The sequence below is a fragment of the Prionailurus viverrinus genome, chromosome B3 (genome assembly GCF_022837055.1).
Source record: "Prionailurus viverrinus isolate Anna chromosome B3, UM_Priviv_1.0, whole genome shotgun sequence".
Classification (NCBI taxonomy): domain Eukaryota; kingdom Metazoa; phylum Chordata; class Mammalia; order Carnivora; family Felidae; genus Prionailurus; species Prionailurus viverrinus.
The window spans coordinates 116,612,910-116,635,628 of record NC_062566.1 but is presented as its reverse complement, the minus strand read 5'-3'; the positions used below and the strand labels follow the sequence as shown (position 1 = coordinate 116,635,628).

Below are 22,719 nucleotides of genomic sequence, written 5' to 3'. Positions count from 1 at the left end.
CTGTGTAGCCTTGGGCTAGTCGTGTCTTCGCTAAGCTCCTTTTCCTCGGGGGAAGAACAACAGTGGTCCCAAGTCTCTTGCTGATCCACTGTGAACACTGGAGACCATCTCTGGCACAGAGCACACAGTAAACGGTGGTGACGGTGGCGGCCATACTATTTACCAGAAATCATGATAGTACTAAACTACACACCCTGGCGGCAAGATCTGGAATGCCTAGGGCTGCAACAATAGGAAGTTTCCGACAGGCGAACACTGCAGGGACCTTGCCCAAGTGTTGTTCCAGGGAGCCAACTCTTACCTATTCCTGCTGCCCGAAGATACAGAAATCCTGTAAAGTTGCCTTAACCAAGAAGAGGAAACCACAGTTCCGCTGCTCACTGGCAACTAACCGTGATGCTCAGGATGACCACAGTGTCTGCCAGTTACTCTGGCGGGGTCACACTTCCCCAAATATTCCCACGTACCCCATAATAAAAGATCCATATCCCGTATCTCAATGTGCGGCCATCAAACTGCCCACTTCAAATGACTCATGGGATGAGGCTGCCGGCAGTTTGCTGAACTAGCTGATCCAAAGAGAACAGATTTCAGCCTCAAAAGTCATTCTTAAAATTTGTCCTGGATTTTTCCACCCTGGATGGCATCCTCTGAATCTCAGCTCTACCCCTCTGGGTCCTGCTAAATCAGCTCTCCCCTCTCCTCAGGTCTATACCTCCCAGACATTTACAAAGAAATGCCCTGTTCCCCCATACTTTTTGCAGTTCAGCTAAAATAAACATTCCTTCCAACTTTCATCATAAATTAAAACCGATACATTTCTGTCATTCTCTTAACTCCTTTCAGTTTGCTAAAAATCCACCCGGCACATGTGGAGCCAGAAACGTGTACAACACTGAGGGTGTAAATTCCCAGAACTCCGAGAGGCTGGCCCTTCCTGGCACCTGTGAGTTTGTATAAGCACGGTCTAGACTTGCTCCCTCAACCAAATCCAGAGCGGGATAAGTTGGAGGAAGCTGAGAGCAGAGGAGTGAGCTGTGACCTTGACGCTTTAAGAAGCCTGATCTCTCACAAGACTCCTCAAGGGTGATGACGGAAAAGAAATGGAGGGAGTCTGAAGGAAGTACTCAACCATGGGCTGGCGGCCCCCATCACGTGACCTAGAGAGCGCGATGGCGGGCTCCACTCCTCTCTTCGTTGTGGTGAGATGCCACACACCACAGGTCTCCCGCTGCAGCCCGACTTTGTCCTGACTCACTTGTGGAAGCAAGGGGAGAAGGCGCTAGCACACCACAAGGTCATGGCTGGCGGGCTAGCACCCACTCCACTTTGCCCCCCAATGTTTCAAGGAACTCAGTAATCCCAAAATCTAAAAAAATTCTACAACTGTGTTTCCCAAGCTTCTAAATTTCATGGGCTGTTAATATTTCAAAAAACTGATTTGTGGGGAGTAGGAAGTGGTTGGCAGTTCAGAGTTCACAATTTTTAATTTTGTTAGGGCTCTTTTTAAAAAAAAAAAAACACCATTTCTGGGGTACCTGGGTGGCTCAGTGGTTAAGCCTTGGACTCTTGATTTAGGCTCAGGTCATGATCTCACAGTTTGTGGGTGTGAGCCCCATGTTGGGCTCTGCATGGTCAGCATGGGGCCTGCTTGGGATTCTTTCTCTCCTTCTCTCTGTCCCTTCCCTGCTTGCCTTCTCTCTCACTCTCAAAATAAATAAATAAACTTACACACACACACACACACACACACACACACACACACACACACACACACACACACTCTCATGGTCATTTCACTAAAGAAGGGACCTTTTCAATCTCCCCAAGTTAGGAAGGACACAAATCAGGATAAAGAATGTTCCTTTCTTTTGTTTTTAATTTTTAAAAATGTTTATTTTTGAAAGAGAGACAGAGACAGAGGGTGAGCAGGGGAGGGGCAGAGAGAGAGGGAGACCCAGAACTCAAAGCAGGCTCTGGGTTCCAGAACCTGAGCTGTCAGCACAGAGCCCGATGCAGTGCTTGAACTCACATGCTGTGAGATCATGACCTGGGCCCAAGTCGGATGCGTAACCCACTGAGCCACCCAGGCACCCCAAGAATGTTCCTTTAATTTGAACCGCTTATGAAAAACTTACTACACTGTTCTTGGTTTTCTCGTGTTGGTAAAAACTTCCTCCCAGACCAGGGTTAAAACACGCTACGTTCTCTGTCTTTTCTCATCCCAGGCTCTCATCCCACCCTTCCTCGAACAAGAACGGCAGAAGGCCAGCCACTCTACTCCTCCCAGGTGACGATGCTCTGACACGAAAGGCATGACCTAGGTGCAGTCCCTTAATCTAGAAATTCTGCTACTCAGTTTGAAGTTGTACGGGAAAACCTCCCACCCTTCAAATCGTCCACTGCCAACTTCTCCAACTCTAGAGGCCTTTCTAGATTAACTTTTCAGAGTGCTCAGCACAGCGTGTGCCTGAATGGGTACTGATATCCTAGTGTCTGCATCACAGGTCTCTGGGTCTCTCTCGTGCCCGTGTTTCTGATCATTACTTCCGAGGGCACCACTGATGTCAGAACGCTTCCTGCCTGAATAGCTAACGTACCTGTACGCCCCGTCGGTTACCCTGAGAGAAAATCGACACACTCTGTCTCTGAAACAACCACTCTCATTCTTTTCTTGGCAACAGTTATCACTTGAAAAAAACCACAGTGACTCTGAACCAATCCAAAAGCAAATGGCAGGTTCTGGATTCAGTAATGGGCAAGTAGTTTGTATTCGGCTAACCTCCACACAGATAACAACTATCAACTCTGGATGAAATACGTAAAACAACTATTCGAAGGCACCGGAGGGCAAACAAAAGCAAGCAGAAACTGGAAGGGACTTGACCCTTGAAAGAAAAAAGAAAAACTGTACTGGCCAAAAGTCCATGTTAAAATGGATTTTCCCCTTGAGTGCACTTTCCAGTCTGGGCAGCAACTGAGCAGCACAGAACTGAAGCAGAAAGCTGCAGTTGTATTGGCTTGAGGACAAACTTGGGGGCTGCCAGAGTCACTAAACATAGAAAGGGAGAAATTCTGGGGCACCTGGATGGCTCAGTTGGTTGAGCGTCCGACTTCGGCTCAGGTCATGATCTCACGGTTCGTGGGTTCGAGCCCCGCATCGGGTTCTGTGCTGAGAGCTCAGAGTCTGAAGCCTGCTTCAGAGTCTTTGTCTCCCTCTCTCTCTGCCCCTCCCCCACTCATGCTCTGTCTTTCTCTCTCTGTCAAAAATAAATAAACATTTAAAAAATTTTTAAAAATAAAAGAAAGGGAGAAATCCTGTGAAGAAAGGAGCCCCAGATCTGCATTTGAACTCCCCTAAAATCCTTTAGGCTTACCTGAGCTGCATCATGAAACCCAGTGAAAAGCAACTGCTGAAGAGATAAAAAGAAAAAAACAAAAACATAAACCACAACAAAAAAACACCCCCAAACCACTGAGTGGAGATGAGATTTCAGCTGCTGCTCCCCGCAGGGGAAAGACATTGGTTTGAGTTCCAGCAACTTAGAGGTACTTGGTACATTCCTTGAGTGTGCCAGTGAAATCCCAAGTGAATCACACATTAGGAGTGAAGTTCATGTCCCAGGACTATGGGATTCGCTCTACGACTAAAGGGAAAACCAAAATAGACCTGACCTAACAGAGCCTCAAACCAAGTCTTGACAAATTCAAGGTGCTCTGCAAAGAATGAAACTGCCTACTAAAACAGAAACAACACTTTTCAGAGGAGAGTGACATAATCCAGAGTTTCCACAATGTACTGTCCACAAGGTCCTGTGTATAAATAAAGATGACTGGACATGTGAAGAAACATGAAAATGTGACCCAAAAGCAAAAGAAAAGAGACAACAAAAACTGACCCCAAGATGACCCAAATAACGGAATTAACAGATAAGGGTTTTAAAGCAGCTACTATAAATATGTTCAAGGACTTTAAAAGAAAAGATGGTCGTAATAAATGCACAAACGGGGAATCTAACAGAAGCGACGTAAAAACGAAAGACAGAGAAACAAATGGAAATTTAGAACCCAAAAGTTCAGTAGCTGCAGTGAAAAGTTTAGCTGGAAGACAGCAGAAGAAATTATCAGTGAAAACAGAAAATATCCAGTTTGAAGGGGAAAAAAAAGATACAAGATAGGAAAAAATTACCAAAGTTTTAGGACCAAAAAACACATGACAAACTAATGGGACAATATGAAACAGTTTAACACATATTGCAATTGGAGTCCGAGGGAAAAGGAGAGAGAAAATGGGGCAAAGATAATTGAAGAAATAATGGCCTAAAGTTTCCCAAATTCGGCTATAAATACTGACTTACTGATCTCAGAACCTCGGCGAATACAAAGAAAATCACAGCTAGCCAGTCATAGTCACACTGCTGAAAACCAAAGAAGATAAAAAGGAAATCTTTAAAGCAGCAAAGACAGGAGAAAAGATTTATATATAAAACCCATCCTCAGAAACAATGAAGGCCAGAGGGCAAAGGAAAGAGGATCTTTAGAGCGCTGAAAAGAAAAAAATGCTCAGCCCAGAACTCTAGGTGGGTAGAACATATCCTTCACAAATGAGGGTAAAATAAAACTATCTTCAGATCAAGCGAGCAAGCAGGGAGCAGTTCTCTGCAAATCCGTACTATGAGACATGCTAAGGAAAGTTCTTCACGGTAAAGAGAAATGATGCCCAATGGAAACTTGGACCTACAGGGAGAAAGGAAGAACAGAAATGGTAAACATGTGGGTGAAATACAAGAGTCTCTTTTTCTCTTGATTTCTCCAAATGACAACTATTTAAAGTGAAATGACAAATGGTGCTGTGGAGTTTCTGAAGTAGGTTGTTTTAAAGTATGTGACGTCACCAGCACAAAGGAGAGAGGGGGTCAGATACACTCACGCCGCTGCAAGGCTCTCGCATGTTCCGTGAAGGGGTATTATAGTAACTCCACACAGCCAGGGAGGAGTTAAAGATGCATATTCTAGTCCCTGGGACCAAAAAAAAAAAAAAAAAAAAAAAAGTATAAAAAAACTATACCTGAGGGGCCCCTGGGTGGCTCAGTCGGTTGAGCGTCCGACTTCAGCTCAGGTCATGGTCTTGCGGTTCGTGAGTTCAAGCCCTGCATCAGGCTCTGGGCTAACAAACAGCTCAGAGCCTGGAGCCTGTTTCAGATTCTGTATCTCTCTCTCTCCCCCTCCCCTGCTCATGCTCTGCCTTTCTCTGTCTCTCAAAAATAAATATATGTTAAAAAAAAATTAGCAAAAAAAACCTATACCTGAAAAGCCAATGGAGGGATTAGAATGGAATATAAAAAGCAATCAGCTAGTAACTGACATAATTCTGTTACATGGGGTAAAGGCACGTGACCAGAAATGTTTCCGTCTATCACCAGTGACATTCAACACCAGTCAGTACCCTTTTCCTGTAAAATATCATTCTGAAAAGAATATTTTACTATCATTCCGCTCCTTCTCAGTAATTATCGCCATGCTACATAATGAGAAGAAATCTAACCTGGCTAATGACTTCAATGAGGCTTTCTGATCAGTCTCCTGGTTCCCAACCGACTAGATAGTCTCTGTTCACGGCACACCCTCTCCATCTCTTCACCTCTCCCGAATCCTGGCGTTCCCCCGTGGACACCATTTCTCTGGCAGTTCTTTCAAGTAGAGCCTGTTCATTGTTTAAAACTGCACGAAACAGGGTCCCAAGTGAGGCTCACTTCCCCAAAGTTCCTTGAGACGATTATTCTTCTAAATTATCATGGAACACTTCTCTTGAAACTTGTACTGTTCAGCTACATCGCCTCTCCTTCCTTCTTCATGTCTGTCACTAACAATGCATGAGCACAGACTGATGAGACGCTAGGGCATGACTGCTCCCCAACCTGCCCCACCATTCTGAGCAAAGTCCATGCTCACATCAACAGTTCATCTAATGCTTAGCTAAGAGGTCCCTGACTCTTTAAATACCAATGACCTTGCTACTTTTTCCAACATGTCATAACCTGGAACTGCTCCATCCCTGAAATATCTAATCCCCTCCCTCCTTCCTTATCTAAGAACTTCTTCCTTGGTTTCACTTCCTTTTCCATCAACCCAGCTCACTCCCAAGGTCCATCACGCTATGCCTCCCTCCCTTGCCTCTTTTTTTTTTTTAATTTTTTTTTCAACGTTTTTTATTTATTTTTGGGACAGAGAGAGACAGAGCATGAACAGGGGAGGGGCAGAGAGAGAGGGAGACACAGAATCGGAAACAGGCTCCAGGCTCCGAGCCATCAGCCCAGAGCCCGACGCGGGGCTCGAACTCCCGGACCGCGAGATCGTGACCTGGCTGAAGTCGGACGCTTAACCGACTGCGCCACCCAGGCGCCCCCCTCCCTTGCCTCTTTAGCACATTTCCCCCGAGAACTACCCCAAAACTGGATCAAGGCACCCATATACCTCCACTCTGTCACTACCCACCTGCTGAGGGCTGTTGGGAACCTGCACAATCATGCAAAGTAAGGCTTACCAGGCTCGTGTTCTGCCTTCTTCTGGCTGGATCCTACCTGGTCTCCCTGCATCGGCCTTACTTTCCTTCAACCTGTACTCCTTACCTGGATGGGCCCCTGGGAATTACGGAGAGTTCTACACAGGAAAGGGATGCTAGGTCTCAATCAGGAGGCATTTTCGACGTAAGCATTGCTGGTACACTGCCTAACAAGCTCTCTGAAGAAAGGCATCTGAATACCCAGGGCTCTTGTAACTATGCGCTATGATTTCTTTCCTCATTATAAATAGGTATTCACTTTCATAGCTCATTTTGAACACATAACTTTGAATTATTTTTCCTAAAGAAGGCCTCCAAACTGTGTAAGCTTGGGGCCCACAAAACCTGGAAGTATCCCTGACCACTGACTGCCAAAGCGCTCCTTCTAAAACGCAAATTTGATCATAGCTCTTTTCTGCTTAAAACTCACACACTGGCACCTGGAGATCGTGAATGGTCTGTAAGCTACCCAAAGGAATCAGAAGTTTTTCTTATATGTTCCTCTTAGAAACCCCAGAATATATAATGATGACTCCTACATCTGTTATCACTAGTTTTCAACTTTCCCTCTTAAGCTCCAGACCAAAACTTTCAACTGTTTACCTGACATACCTCTTTGAAAATCCTGAGGGTAACTCAAATTCAACATGCCCCAGGGGCGCCTGGGTGGCGCAGTCGGTTGAGCGTCCGACTTCAGCCAGGTCACGATCTCGCGGTCCGTGAGTTCGAGCCCCGCGTCGGGCTCTGGGCTGATGGCTCGGAGCCTGGAGCCTGTTTCCGATTCTGTGTCTCCCTCTCTCTCTGCCCCTCCCCCGTTCATGCTCTGTCTCTCTCTGTGCCAAAAATAAATAAACGTTGGAAAAAAAAATTAAAAAAAAAAAATTCAACATGCCCCAAACTGAAATAATGATCTCTTCTTGCTCCCCTCAGCTGAGGCTCTGAAATCCTCGGTCTCGGGGGCGCCTGGGCGGCTCAGTCGGTTAAGCGGCTGACTCTCGGTTTCAGCTCAGGTCATGATCTCACCGTCCGTGGGTTCGAGCCCCGTGTCGGGCTCTACGCTGACAGCTGCAGAGCCTGCTTGAGGTTCTGTCTCCCTCTCTCTGCGCCCCTCCGCCCTCCTCTCTCTTTCTCAAAATAAAGAAACATTAAAAAAAGAGAAATGAGTCTCTTCTAAATTCCTAAAACCTGTAAATAAAATGAATTGAATTTAAAAAAACCATCAGTCTCAAAAATATCAATATTTATTCAGTCATGTTAGCTACACGTGGGATAAACTCCAGACTGTCCTTCTTCCTACCTCCAACAGCCAGTCCGCTACCACATCTTATCTATCTTTCCTTCAAAATGTCTATGGGTTGGGGCAGCACCTAGGTGGCCGTGGGTTAAGCATCTGACTCTTGGTTTCGGCTCAGGTCATAATCTCACCATAAGACCGAGCCCCACATCAGGGTCCATACTGAGAAGCCTGCTTAAGATGTTCTCTCTCTCTCCCTCTCTCCTACTCAGGTGTGCGCTCTCTCTCTAACATAAAAGTTTAAAAAAAAAAAAAAATGCCTATGGGCGCTGACCTCTCTTCTTCACCCCCTTAGCCAGGCTTTAGTCTGCTGTTCCCCACAGTAAGGTACATACGCCACCATAAGCAAGACAACTGGAGGTGGTCTGCTGATGTGCCTTCTAAAAACAGTCGTGCATTTTAATGTGAAACCTCAGACACCTCCACACCGCTAAACCCAACAGACCCTGCTCCCGCTCTCCTAGTGGCATCAAGCACTCTCGACCCCTCCCTCCTTCTTGACACTCTCTTGCCTTGGCTTCTGGATGCCACATGCCTGTGTTTCCCCTCCCTTCACTGGCCCGTCCTCAATTTCCTTTTGCGAGACATTCTTTGGCTGTGTGTTCCTTCCACATGGATGTTCCCCAGGTTCTGTCCAAGGGCCTCTTCTCTTATTACACAGACTCTCCCTTACAGAGCTGGGCTTCCATTTACCACCTCAACACTAATGACTTCCAAATCTCCAGTTCCAGCTCAGGGCCCCGTCCCGAGCAGGTGTACCACACATCAAAGCTTCCTGGATGTGTCCAGCTAGGGGTGTCAGAGGCATCTCAAGCTAACCTGCCCCTAAAGTGAATGTATCATCCCTCCCACACCCACTTCAGCTTCACTGGACAAGTGACTTACTGAGGGCCTACAAAGTGACAGGCTCAGGCACTACTTCTGGAGCTTGAAATTAGTGAGGGACAAGGACCTAAATAATCACACAGTTACAAACTGTGGATAAGATGATAGAAAAAGCTAAAAAAAAAAAAAAAGCTAAAGACAATATAATAAAGGGAGGTAATTTAAATAAAAGGGTAATATTCTCATTTAAAAACGAGTGATAGGGGCACCTGGGTGGCTCAGTCGGTTGAGCATCTGACTTCGGCTCAGGTCATGATTCTCATAGTCCATGGGTTCAAGCCCTGGGTAGGGCTCTATGCTGACAACTCAGACCCTGGAGCCTGCTTCAGATTATGTGTCTCCCTCTGTCTCTGCCCTTCCTCTACTTATGCTCTATCTCTCTCTGCCTCTCAAAAATGAATAAATGTTAAAAAAAAAAATTTAAAAAGGAGTGATATTCACATTGAACACAGTGGAAAAGAGAAGTCGGAGTCAGCCCAGCAAAGAGGAGGCATGAATATTCTAGGGACCCACTCCAGTCCAGTCCATTCTGTAGTATTCTAGGAAACTATAATAAGTAGGGGACTTCTAGGCAAAGTGAAGCTCGTTCCATGGGACAACAAGCAGGTGGCAGGCGTGAAATGAATCTGCAGATGCAGGCAGGCACCAAATTACACAGGTTCAAGGTAAGGATTTAGGGTTTCTTTTAGCCTAAGTGCAAGGGGTGTCTAGTAAAGGGTCCTGAGTATGAAGTGAACGAGGCACCTCTGTATAAGCCCACTCTAGCTGAACTGCAGGAGGGCAGAAGTACAAAAGATGAGTCCAGGGATAAGGTGGCTGCCACAGTTCAGGTAAGTTAACAGTGGCTTAAGCCATTTCGCCAATTCTTGATAATTTTTTTTCCCTAACAGAATGGCACTGATGGTCATAGATTTTGCTAAGTCTTTGCTCCGGGAACCTTGCCTGAATATGAGTCCATTCTCATTACAACAAAAGTATCACGATCGTGAAAATTTTTACATACAAAAAAAAAAAAAAAAGATTTCTGAGCACATGCCAGTATTCTACTTATTTCAAACAGGAGTCACATCAAATTCTAATGTTACAACAGAATCTGAAGTCTTTTGAATTGGGTCGTAAGCAGATATGACCTGGGTTGTTAAATTACATGTATGTTCTTTAATGCAAATTAGGGATGCTGAGCTGAGGGTTGTCTTCCCTGAGGCTATGCAACAGTCATGCGTCACGGACACCAACTTGGCTTGTGTCACCAATTCCTGTACACATATTTTTATTAAGCATCTAGCATATTCTTGTCATAGCAGAGTTCTGAATACTTAGTCTCTTATTTTGTGAAATTAAAGGACATTTTCTAAATCCTAGAAGATGGCGACTAATTCAGTGTTACGTCCATTATGGACAGATTTCTCTCCAGGGTCACTAGGATCTATGCTCAGAGGAATCCTCAGGGAAAGCTAAGAACTTTCAGGACGTAAATGAAGGGTGAACGCTGTAAACCGCTGGACTATGAGGCGCCCCCTCATAAAGGATGAGCCTGGAGAGTTACAAGGCAGGGGTACTACACTTGAGCACATCTCTGAGATTTTCCTGACTGGCCAACACCAATGCCTGCAGTGAAGTGTCATGGCTGCACTGAAGACGCATCAGTGAAAGGCTAGAAAAACATGGAAAGGTCAGTCTCCCCTTCACAATATTACCAGTTACTTCAGCGTCATATAAGAAACACTGGCCTCATATGGTTCTTTGTTAAAAAAGACGATGGGGCGGGTTGGGACGATCTGAAAACCATCTCTTTGCTGGCAAATGTCCCTCCCAACCATTACTCCCTCGCTGGTAGGGTCAATGGCCGCACTAACAAAGCCAGCAGGCCACGCTCTCTCCTTCACCTCCAGAACTGGCACATGCTCATCCCTCTGCTTGGGAGTATTTTCTCCTCTGCCCCTTCCCTGGGCTAACATCTACTCACTCTTCCAAGTCTCAGCTCAGATGTGATTTTTCCCTAGACAACCGTTCTGGATGTCCTCAGGGCTCAAAGGGGCGCAATGTAGGTATTCCTGTATTTTGCTGTGTTCACCCCTGCCTGGCACTTAATTCTCTGCAGCCCCCGGATCAAAGTTCTGAGAGGACAGGGAGCATGTCCGGTTTCTCACTGGGTTGCCAGCTCTAAGCACAATGCCTGGCACGTAGAAAATCCTCAGTCTAGTTTCACAAGTGAATGAATGAATAAATGAATAGAAATTACCTTCTACTCCAAGGTCACTGGGGGTCACCAAGGTCACTCTTGCCCTCCGCACTTTCTACCCACATTTCTCCAGAATGACAGAATGATATACGTTAGCAATTAAAGATGATTCTTTGGAAAGACCGCCAACCTCTAGACAGAGGGTTGGGTTTTGAGAAGGAGATGGAAAGAGACTAGCGGATAACTGGTCTGTGGCACAGGCAGAAAGGCCACTAAAGGAGACCAATAAAATAGCTCTCAAGTGGCACCAAGAATTCTCATCAAAAGGCTCCTTCCTCATCCACATGTTTCTGGTCCTATGGGCCAGTTAGTTCTGCGAAATATAAATATCTCCGTATCTTAAACAGAAATGCGATTGAAGATATATGGACAATACCTCCTAATTCTCATCTAACGTGGATGACAATAATGGCTGGCGTGTGCCAGGCACTAGGCCAAGAGCTTTGTATGTGCTCGTATTTAATCCTCCAACAACTGCTAACAGAGAACTACTACTGTTATCTCCATATGATCTGTTGAGATGAGAAGCCAGGCTTAGGGCAGTAAGGAACTTGCCCAGGATATTCTCCTCGTAATTGGCAGAGCGGGGATTAAAGACGAAATGATAATCCTGTCCACTTGTCAGGTTGTGCAGATCACGAGAACGACAGCTAACTTAGCGGGGCCCTGGGCTAAACTCTTCACACTTATTTCGAATTTAGCCCTGCCCACAGGTGTCTGAGAGAACCTTTGAGTGGCATTCAAGCACTATCTTTCACCCCGAGACCCGCAGGAAGTCAGCAAGAGCGGTTCCCTCTGGCTTTCCAGATAGCAAAATGAGTCACGAGTTATTAAAGTGTGTCGTGCGGGGACAATGAAAGAGCCTGAGCCAGCGCTGGAGGAGAATCTCAAGATGCTATTTCTAATGGCGGCCTCTACCCTCAGTTGACATTCCCTCCCACACAGTGGTGGCCCCAGGGATGGTGAGCGACGGACATCGCCCACCCTGAGGGAGAGTTCAAAACCGAAGCATGCGAAGCATGACACAAACATGAAGTGTGGAAAACGCATTCCTCGCGAACGGTTCCCCGTCAAATTCCCCGCATCCCTCTTCGACGACGTTATCAGGAGCATCGTTCAACCCGGCCCATTGGAGCGCGCCTACGAAAAAGGCTGAAAAATGTGACCAATCAGGAAAGTTATTTTTGTGAGAAAGAAGAAAAATGTCACCAAAAAGGGTCAGGAGATAACCCTCCTGGGCTGAAAATAACTGCCCGGCTGGCAGAGCCGTCAGGGAACAGGCGGAGGACGAGAGACGTAATGCAGAGCGCTGAGGGAGCTCCAGTGGAGTGAAGCGGCCGAGGGATGAGGAAATTGGCCTAATTTGGGAACATGAGCCCAACGGCATTGCTCAGATTCCTGCAAGAGAATCTGGCTAACTTTCAGTTCTGCGTCCTAGGAGGAACACTGAAGGGATGGGGGGTGGAGAGAAAGGGAACAGCTGTGACTCAAACATTTCTCCAGACAAGTGGATGAATAAGGGTCGTCAAGCGAGAACCAACCCCCGCTCCAGAAGGATTCCCGGGGAGTAACCCAAAAGCCACTCTCTGCTGGGAGCTCTGTGCGCCGACCTGTCCGGCAGGTAGAAGAGGTCAGGTGGTGGAGAAGCACCTGGCTGGAGTCACAGAGACGAGGCTAGAGTTGGAGATGAGCTGAATGACTCTGGACCAGTCACCCAACCTCTCAAAGTCTCAGTGTCTTCAAAGTAAGATGAGGTCAGGGGAGCACCCAGTTCAAGAGCTCCCGTGAGGCTTACGTAGGACATTGTGTGCAATTAACAGAGAGGTAGCAGCTGTTCCAATGCAAACCAAACTTATTATTAAAAGGACAATCTGCAAGCCAAAAGTCAAGCCGCAAAGAGGTCTAGACCCAAGTGAGAAGGGTTCATCCAAAAGACAGGCCAGCCCTGGGCAGGTTTTGCCCGAGATTACTTTCCGCCAACAGCATCGTCGGGTAATGTAACATCATGGTAGAGAGCGCCCTGGTCTTTTCTTGAAGGAGCTGTGTAAGAGCAGAATCATTTGAATCAACAGAAGGTGAAAGGTCAAACAGAGAAATCCAGTTCAATTCTCAGAGCTGCCCTGACAGGAGGAAGTTAGACACTGCAGGCAGGAAGACACTCACCATGGAATCATCTTCCAGTACAATTCTCAGCAACCGTAATTGTTCAGCACCCATACCAAATACCAAACCAATAGCAAACTGCCAGCTGAACTAGGCATCTACGATCCACACCTGATCTGTGACAGGTGGCCCCATAACCCCCAAAAAGAGAAGAGTGCAGTCATAAACTTTCTTGGTGCTTACTGTTTTTTGAGAGATTCCCGTGTGCCGGGTACTGGGCTAAGCACGTTATGTTCGTTACCTAATTTCGTCTAAAGCAGGAAGTAGAACTCTAACCAACTCCGAGCTAGTAAAACTTCACCAAGAGCTCATCTTTCAGGTGACTCAGTACAACTAGACAGTTGAAGTTCTTTGAAATTATCTGAAATTTCCAGAATGACTAAGCAAATAAAGAGACATTCCCTCTCCTCTCAGAGAGGGAGGAAGCATTTAACAACCTGGACTGCGCCACCGGGATCCTAGAGGCAGAAAGGCCCAAATGGTTACAGAGAAAATGGGCAGAAGGAAAAGATCCAGAAGAGCTGACAAAGGCAACTCAGGCAGGTATCCTGGGCTTTCAGGGCATCTAATCTTCCACCGAACTCTACACAACTTTAAATTAGAAATCTGGAGAGGAATGTGGATTTGTTGTTGTTGTTACTAAAAATAATTCTTTCCTGTCATACCCAAATCTCTGAATAAAACCTCTGTATGAATTGTTTTTTGAAAAAATGATGACACATTGGTTGCAAATGGCCCACTCAACAGCCCTTCTCCTCTTCTCCCTAACTCCAAACCCCAGTGTTATGGCTGTGGCAACATGCCTGGTTGAAAAGTCCCTTGAAATTTACAGTGGTTTTTAAGAGCCAGTTCTGACCAATGAAACGTAACTAGAAGTCTACTTGGTGAGGTCTGTGGCTACTGTTTTCCTCCTAAGAAGGAACAAACTTAGCTGGCATGCACCTTGAACTCTTCTACTATGGCCCCTCCTCCTACCTAGAATGCAGATCTGATGCCCGGGGAACCACCAGCCAGCTCACAACCATAACAGTGAGAACAAGCCTCGAGCTGCAGGTGGCAGAGTCAGAAGCCAGGAGGCGCCGGGGTAATGCAGGATATTGCCCAGTGACTGCACCTGCCCTGTTCTGCCCTCCACTGGACTTCCTGCTATTAGAAGACTCATGCCTGCTTGATTCAAAAACTGGGGTCAAGTTTCTGACCCGTGTAGCCGAATTCAATACTGAGAGATACACAAGGGTACCTGAAAATCAATCCGTCCTGAAAGACCAGGAGTTTTAAACTTCAATGGAAGTAGCACACGGCAGACGAAACGTGAGTAAATCTGAGCAGGTGTATGAAAGGAAGGAGTGGCAAACTGGACAAGGGAGGCCGCATGTAAGCAAGCACCGGTATTGGCGCCAGCCAGCTCCGGCCAGCTGTCGCCATGGGGGGATGCCGGCCCAGCACTCCCACTGTGCCAGAACTTCTGATTTTATTTTATTTTATTTTATTTTATTTTATTTTATTTTATTTTATTTTATTTTATTTTATTTATTTATTTATTTTTTTTAAAGCAGTTCTTTTTTTTTTTTTTTCAACGTTTATTTATTTTTGGGACAGAGAGAGACAGAGCATGAACGGGGGAGGGGCAGAGAGAGAGGGAGACACAGAATCGGAAACAGGCTCCAGGCTCTGAGCCATCAGCCCAGAGCCCGACGCGGGGCTCAAACTCACGGACCGCAAGATCGTGACCTGGCTGAAGTCGGACGCTCAACCGACTGCGCCACCCAGGCGCCCCAGAACTTCTGATTTTAAAGAGAAGCCCAGAATCTGGATTTTCACGTGAAGTTTCCTAACTCATAGACAACCCAATGAAAACATTTTAAACTCTGTGCGGATCAAACAAGACATGACTGTATGCCACATTCAACCCAAAGGCTCCCAGGTTTTAATCTTAATAGAGGGGGTTAAGGCAAAATAAAAAGAACATCCAAGTTCTAGAGAGATAATAATGATTAGTAACAAACTGCGAGCCATGTGCCAGATTGTGTGAAGGGCTTACATCTATTATCTCATGTTTTCTTTTCAGCCGCCTGTGGAGGATGTGAAATGATTATCCCCGGCTTATCGATGAGGGAACTGAGGCTGAAAGAGGTTAAATAACTTGCCCGGAGTCCTAGGCTTCATGGGTGGCCGAGCCAGGATTTCAACCCAGGCCCGTATGACCCTGAGGCCGGCGCTCTTCCCCGCTCTTCCTAAGGCATGCCCACACACCCAGGAAGTACAAACACTGCTTTCGATCACTACTAGTTTACCTATGGATAAATCAGTCAGAGCCCTCGAAGGGAATTCCAAGTCAGTTTGACAAGAGACCCAGGCTCACATCCTCCTACGTCGCTGTCCTTTAATAGAAATGGCAAAGCACTGGCCAGTGCCCGTCTATTTCCTAGTTTACCGAGCGAACGCACGTGTGCGTAGTGCTGTTCAGTTTACCAAAGCACCGTCGAATGTATCCCTCTCGTAATCCCCGCAGCAACCTGGTGGTATTGTTGCCACCACCTGCCAGAAAATGAAATGGGAGATTAGAGAGAGGAGTGGACTTGTTCGAGATCCAGGCCATTAGCAGAGCCGGGTCTCAGGCTCTGGTCTGTCCAAGCCGTGTGTTCTCTCTACTCTAGCAGGATGCGCCTCTTCTTCCTCCACCAGAGCGTCCAACTCCACCACCCTGCTTCAAAATCATCATTCCTACTTAACTCTACAGGAACTGCAGCTGTCTGACCGCCCCCAGGTACCATTAAGTACGTTTTCATGGATAGCTCCATCCTAGAATATAGTCAGCGAGAGGGCAAAGAAAAATATATCAAGTCATACACTCTGAATCGGAATGTAAATGGGCACACACACAAGTCTCAGGATCTAATTTTAGAAAGAAACAGCCAAAATGTCCCACACAGCACAGTGAGCATCTGGCCCTGAGGGAGGCTGCCCACATGGCCTTAAACCTCAGTCAGCCCAGGGAGACCAGGAATGCTGCATTTCTGATGCGCATGTCACAGCCAGGCACCGGTTGGGTGAAGAACAGAATGACTTTTCATCATGTTCTCCCAGAAAAATGCTAAGGCCCAGAGGTAGGTATCCCTGGGGAAATCAGTAGGTATTCCAGAGGGGCTGAAACCCTGAAAAGTTCATCCCAGTCTGCAACTTTGAAGTTAGGTACTCACAGGACTGACTCTCACCTGGGAGCCAAGGGGAAGGCGATGGGCGGGTGAACGACGCCTACCTACCCCAGCCTAGAAGCTGATTTGGTGTGGGGGTGACCCAGAGCCTCAAGGCCGTCAGGTCATTCCAGGACGTCCTTCCTGGCCCACCACCTAACCATGATGGGCGGCTAGAATCCCCTTCACAGTTAAGTAGTTAAGCAGACGTGTGATTAGTCCTTCTGGCTGCCAGTGATCACAGGAATAGAAGTTCCATGATGGCAGGAGATTCTGTCCCTTTTGATCACTGAGATACGCCAACCCTCTAAAATGGTACCTGGCACACAGTAAACTTCAATAAATATTTGTTGGACAAAGGAATAAACGATTTGCTGTTGAGATGCATCCTTCTAGACCCACAGTCTAAAGCGGCCAGAGGCCAAGAGGAGACTTCCATTAACCTAGTCACGTGCTTACACAGTTCTCTTTAAAGACATCCACGACCGCAGTTCAAGCTCCCCGACACCCAGTGTTGGGTATATGTGTTCTCTCACCGTCTTCCTAGATTCTACCACCGCTCCCCTGAGCTGTGCTTCCAGTGTGCCACCCCAACCCCCACCCTGCAACCCCCACCCTGCAACACTCCTTCTCAGCTTCTAAGGGCCCCATCGCACACGGTGTACTCCACCCCGAGTCTTTGCACTGTCAACTGCATGCCTGTGCCACGCTGGGCACTGTGATCAACAAAGGGGTACAATGGTAAAGCACAACCTGACTTCCAAAAGCTCACAACTTGTGACGGAGCCAGGCAGGTAAACAATTAGAATACAACATAAGAAGCGCCATAATGTAGGTGCTGTGGCCAAAGTCACAAACTGACAACCCTCAGGCCCAATCTGGTCCATATGATGAGTTGTCATAATTGGTTGCTAACCTGTAAAAATGTGTTGCTTTCTCACCACATTTTAGATGGCCAGCATCTCTTGGAGAATCAGAGGATCCGGCAATACCGGGTATTCTCCAGTATCACTAGCTTTCACTAGGCAGTGGTTACCTCTTTACAGGGAACATGTGCCACACACAGCCACCACCCCCCCTTCCCACAACCCCTTCCCACCCTCTCTGTACTGCTCCAGGCAATGAGGCCAAGGGTTGGCTACCACTTTTCTGTGCCGGCATGACTGTTACTTTCAAGTAATAATTATTGGTACCCACACTTCTACAGTAAGTGAGAAAGGGAAAGATAAACTGAAAGGGCCATGTACAGAAATGCTGGAGAACTTGCTTCCTAGAAAGGTGAAGAACATCCCAACATATGTGATATGTAAGTAGCTGTGTCTGTGTCTCGTCCCCAGCGTGCTTTGCTCATGCACCTGCCGAGCCCATTATAACAGCTTTGCCGCGTAGATCCCTTCATCTATTTTATACCTGCTAGGGCCAACGAGCTGGATAACTGAGAAGCCAGGTTTCCTGCTGCTTGGGAACTGTCTCGTGGGGCAAACAGATCCATAAAAAGAAAATGAGCACACGACGTGAGAACATATACACGTTCTATAATAGGTACCACGGGCACCAAGAAGAAGGAGCCCTAAGATGGCCTGGAGGAGTTAGGAAGAACTGACGGAGGGATTACCCTGAAACTGACTCTTGAAAAGGGCAAAGTTTGCTCAAATGAACAGAGGAAAAGTGCAAAGGGGCTCTGCGTAAACTTCCAAAAATAGCGCCCTGGCATTAAAAGTGTTGCTCATCAGGATTACCCACCCTCCACAGAGCAGCTGGATAAATTCCCACAATTCCAGGGCACTCGGAGAAGTTTCCAGGAAAGTAAGGCCAGTACTAATCCCCTTCCTGCCTGAAAACTGTAGAAACTGCAGGTCACCGCTGAGAGCAAACGTCCAGTTGTGTAATCCAACCTTACGTCATCAGCATGCCTCACTGGCATTTATTCGGTAGAAATAAAAACCTGGATTTCTCCGGGATTTTCAGACTTCCCAGTTACCCCTGCCTCAGTAAGCTGAAGAACATTCTCCACTGAGAATATAAAGCAATGCAGAAACTACTCTGGCATCAAAGAAAAAGGTTCTTCTGTCATTTCTTGCAAATAGGACAAATGCCAAGGAAGGGAATCCCCAAATCAAGACAGGAGGAAGGGCTGGTGTTAACGAGAAGCCATATGGAATACCAAATCCTTGCTGATTAAGTAATTACTAACTCTGGGGCACCTGGTGGCTCAATCCGTTAAGTGACCGACTCTTGATTTCGGCTCAGGTCATGATCTCACGGTTCGTGCTATTAGCACGGAGCCCGCTTGGGATTCTCTCTTTCTCTCTCTCTATCATTCTCTCTCTCTCTCTCTCTCAAGATAAATAAACTTGCAAAAAAAAAAAAAAAGCAATTACTAACTCTTAGCATTTTTTTGTAACACCCACCTCTCCAGTCAGAATCGAAGAGGAGTTCTTGTTACTGAGATGATTGTCCACTTGAGCTGACTCCTGCTGAGCTCGGCGACCCATCTTGGGCCCCTGTAAGGAGAGATGGGGAGTGCTGCTGACCCAAACATCTTCGAGCCACTATGAGGACAAGAATTCTGGGAAGGTAAGCAAGGACATGATGTATGAAGACGTGGTGGAGGATGGGATTTGAGTAACTTGAATATATTTCTCAAAAATGCTCCAAACCCTGAAAACAAAGCACCTGACATCATTTCTATTTAATAGGAAAATATGAAATTCCTGGATTAACGATCACAAGTTTCTCTTTTAACTACCAGAGATCTTTCCTACCCAAAGAAATGCAGCTAGACTTTCCTCTAGAAGGAACAGAGATCTCATGTCAGGCACTGGATTAAATGCTTCCCATGCGTTATTCCATTTCATCTTCACTGCAGCACTTTGAAGTAAATATCAACGTCTCCATTCTAGAGATAAGGAAACCGAGGTTCGGGAGGGTTCGCTTGTTTTAATTTAAAAAAAATTTTATTATAATTGACACACAATGTTAACTTTTTTTTTTTTTTTAACCCAGTAAGCAGCTTCATACTCCATTTGACCTCTGGACCCCCAGCTCCTAGCCATTCCTCCGTGTTAGAAATCCGAATCTTGATTTCCTAAATCATAAAACTGAAGTAACTCCCACCTCCTCGTGGGAACTCCGGTCAAGAAAAGGCCACTCCAGCCTGCCTGCCTTCTTTTCATGCGTTAAAACACTGCGGTTTTTACATGAACTTCTGGCAGGTCAAGTCCCACGGAAAAAGCCCTAGGGTAGGTGCAAGTGCGACCCTGACCAGGATCTCCCCGCCACCCCGCCCCAATCACCCTTCAGATATGTCCTTTCTAGGGGAGTTAGCACTCGGGGCTCCAGAAAGCGCAGACTGGCTGGGAAATTTCCCACCGGTTCCGGAGGCCTGCAGGCGCAGGATCTGTTTTCTGCTTTTGGAGAATTTTAAAGAAAGCACACCCCAGGCCGGGGGCGGGGCAGCTGAGGCCGCCTCTTCCTCGGCCTCACCCCGGCGCGGCTCTGGGCCCGGCCGCTGGGGACAGGCCAGGCCGAGGCGACTCAGGGACGCCGAGCCGGCTAGGTCGCTCCTCCCCACCCGCCAAATCCTAGCCCCAAATCCCCAAGTCAATCCTCACGGAGGTGGCCGAGCCGCGGCGTCGCTCCTCGCCTAAGTCCAGCACGTCCTCCATCTCCGCGGCCGCCTGACGTCACTTCCTGGAAACCAAGCGGCCCAGTCGCGTCCCTGACGATGGCTCCGCCCCTTCATCTCAATATTTAAAGGATCCGTGGCATCATTCCTGGATTCCGTGTGCCCCCTTTGAATTTAAACCAAAACTTCCCTAAACTTCCTCGCTTGACAGTTCTGGAAGAAACCTCCAGATATTAAATCCCGCTAAGGCTGCTCCTGTGGGACAGTGAAAAAATGTTAGTCTTTAGGAACTGTCTACACTTGTAGATCTGTTTAAATATTATTTAGTGCAGGGTTGTCTGGGTGGCCTAGTCGGTTGAGCGTCCGACTTTGGCTCAGGCCCTTTCTCTCAAGGTTTGTGAGTTCGAGGTCTGCATCGGGCTCTGTGCTGACAGCCTGGAGCCTGCTTTGGATTTTGTGTCTCCCTCTCCCTCTGCCCCTCCCCCACTTGTGCTCTGTCTCAAAAAGAAACATTAAAAAAATTTTTTTAATTTAAATATTAAGTGCAAAGCATTAGCTAATAGTAGTAATTAAATTTATCCTTCCTATATAGCCCTTGCAATGTACAAACGACCTTCACAGTTATTAGCTCACATGAAGGGCATAATAACCGTATGTGGAAAGACAAGATGAGTTGTATTGTTTCCATTGGACAGTAAAGAAAACAGGCTTACAGGTGGGGGAGTGGGGGGGGGTGTCAAATGCAAATAAATAGTTCCTAATAGAAAATGCAATATATATAATCTCTGCCTTCAAGAACTTTACGAAGAGGCTGAACGAAGATGTCAAATACCTTAGTAGTAATAACATTCAAAAGCATAAGTAATCTCTCCAACAGCCCCACAAAGTGAGCACCAGTGATATCTGCATTCAACAATTGAGGATAGATACTAAGGTGCAAAGATGTGGCTTGAGGGAAATCATCTGAGTGCTAAGCAGCAGAGCCAGTTCCTTTTTTTTTTTTAAGTTTATTTACTTATTTTGAGACAGCGACAAAGAGTGCACATGTGGGAGGGGCAGAGAGAGGGAGAGACAGAATCCCAAGCAGGCCACATGCTGTCAGCACAAAGACCAACGATGTGGGGTCAAACTCACAAACCATGAGACATCAAGAGTCCAAGAGTCGGAGGCTTAACCAACTGAGCCACCCAGGTGCCCCTGCCAGGTGCCTTTGTGATACCAGATCTTACAAGAGTACTTTTCTCCTGCACATATTACTGGGTACCAGCCATTCTCCTAGGCTAACCGAGGAAGATATCCCTCCAATTCCCAGCCTAATGGGGCAAGCAAGTTGAGTCTTCATTGATTCTTCATGTAAGATCCCCAAGTCAACACCACTGGCCAGGTCCCTGGTCCTGATCATCTGGAACCCCCAGAGAGATGGTCTCATGGTCCTGAAAGTGAGCAAGAGCCCCGATATCATGCTGGGCATAAGGTCAAGATGACCACTGCTAAAACGTGAGGACTTGAGAGTGGAAGTGGCACCCCCTAAAAGTGGATTGCAAGCATTTCTTCAATACCCAATAAATTACTCAATTCAACCGGTCATCCACACATGTTTACTGGGTAGGGCCGTGTGTTCACATGCCTTGTGACAGCAACAGCACTGCTTGGATGTCAGAAGATTTGAGGTCTTATCCTGGCTCTGCTGATAACTACCTGTGTGGCCAGGCAGAGCCCTCTGGACCTGTCTCCTCCCTTGTAATTGCTCTTAGAGATTACCCTAAGATCTGATTCTCAATGAAACTACCCTGTTAGATTTTAACCTGAAGAAACATCCATTGCCAAAATCTGAGACAGATGAAATATAGGCTCCGATGAATCCTTTGTTTTCTTCTTCCTTGGTACCAGATGAGGAAGAAGGGCTTACTCTTTGGATTTTTCCAAAATCCATAACCTACTTCCCTGCATTGTGTGAGCTCATAGCTACACTGCCACCACCTTAAAGCCAGTTTTCAAACCTTTACTCTCACTTCTTCCCTGCCTTGCTGAAAGCAAAAGGTGCCTGGTGCTCACTCTGGGCAGAAAGAAGCTCTAGAATGGTGGCTTCCAGACCTTGCTGAGCACCTGAATCACCTGTGAGGTTTATTATACTACTCTTTTTTTTTTTTAAGTTTATTTATTTTGAGAGAGAGAGAGAGAGAGCAGAGGAGGGGCAGAGAGAGAGGGAGAGCGAGAAAATCCCAAGCAGGTCCCGAGATGTCAGCAGAGCAGGACGCGGGTCTCGAACCCATGACCCCATGAGATCATGACCTTAGCCGAAACCAAGAGTCGGATGCTCCACCTACTGAGCCACCCAGGCGCCCCACCTGTGAGGTTTATTAAAAACACATGTGCCAGGGCCCCACCCCCGGAGGGTGATTTGGTAGAGGTGGAGTCCAGAAGGATATAATTTTAATTTTCCTCCCATCTTGCAAGTGTTTGCTTAAAGGCCTCAGTAACACAGCAACAAGCTGTGTTGCTGCTGTCACCCTATTTCAAGTTTCAGCAGTCCCAACCCAGGCACTCCATATGCTACCTCCCTGCTTTATTTTCTGCCATGCCACTTCTCTTTTATCATAATACATAAATTACTTGGTTTATGGCCTTTCCCATGCACCTACCCACCCCCTGTGTAAGTTCCATTAAGGGCAAGGGCTTTGTTTATTAGTTTGTTTTGTTCACTGCTGCGTCCACAGAGCCTAGAACAGGGCCCGGCACGCAGTGAATGTC

At 46.8% G+C, this 22,719-nt stretch overlaps 1 protein-coding gene across 4 annotated transcripts in view; it reads right to left on the bottom strand.

Moving 5' to 3' along the window:
• The window catches only part of IFT43 (intraflagellar transport 43), an 82,646-nt gene extending 62,620 nt beyond the window's left edge, over positions 1–20,026 (bottom strand). For 2 of the 4 annotated variants that reach the window (XM_047864552.1, XM_047864554.1), the window contains exons 1-2: positions 19,955–20,026; positions 18,752–18,844 (exon numbers count right to left, since the gene is read on the bottom strand). In XM_047864552.1, coding sequence (XP_047720508.1) covers positions 18,752–18,844; positions 19,955–20,008 — 147 coding nt within the window. In that variant the 5' untranslated portion in view covers positions 20,009–20,026. Of the gene's footprint in view, positions 1–18,751; positions 18,845–19,105; positions 19,553–19,954 lie in introns of those variants that run through there. The other 2 variants (XM_047864551.1, XM_047864553.1) reach the window with 2 other exon arrangements.
• Between the last annotated feature and the right edge of the window lie 2,693 nt (positions 20,027–22,719).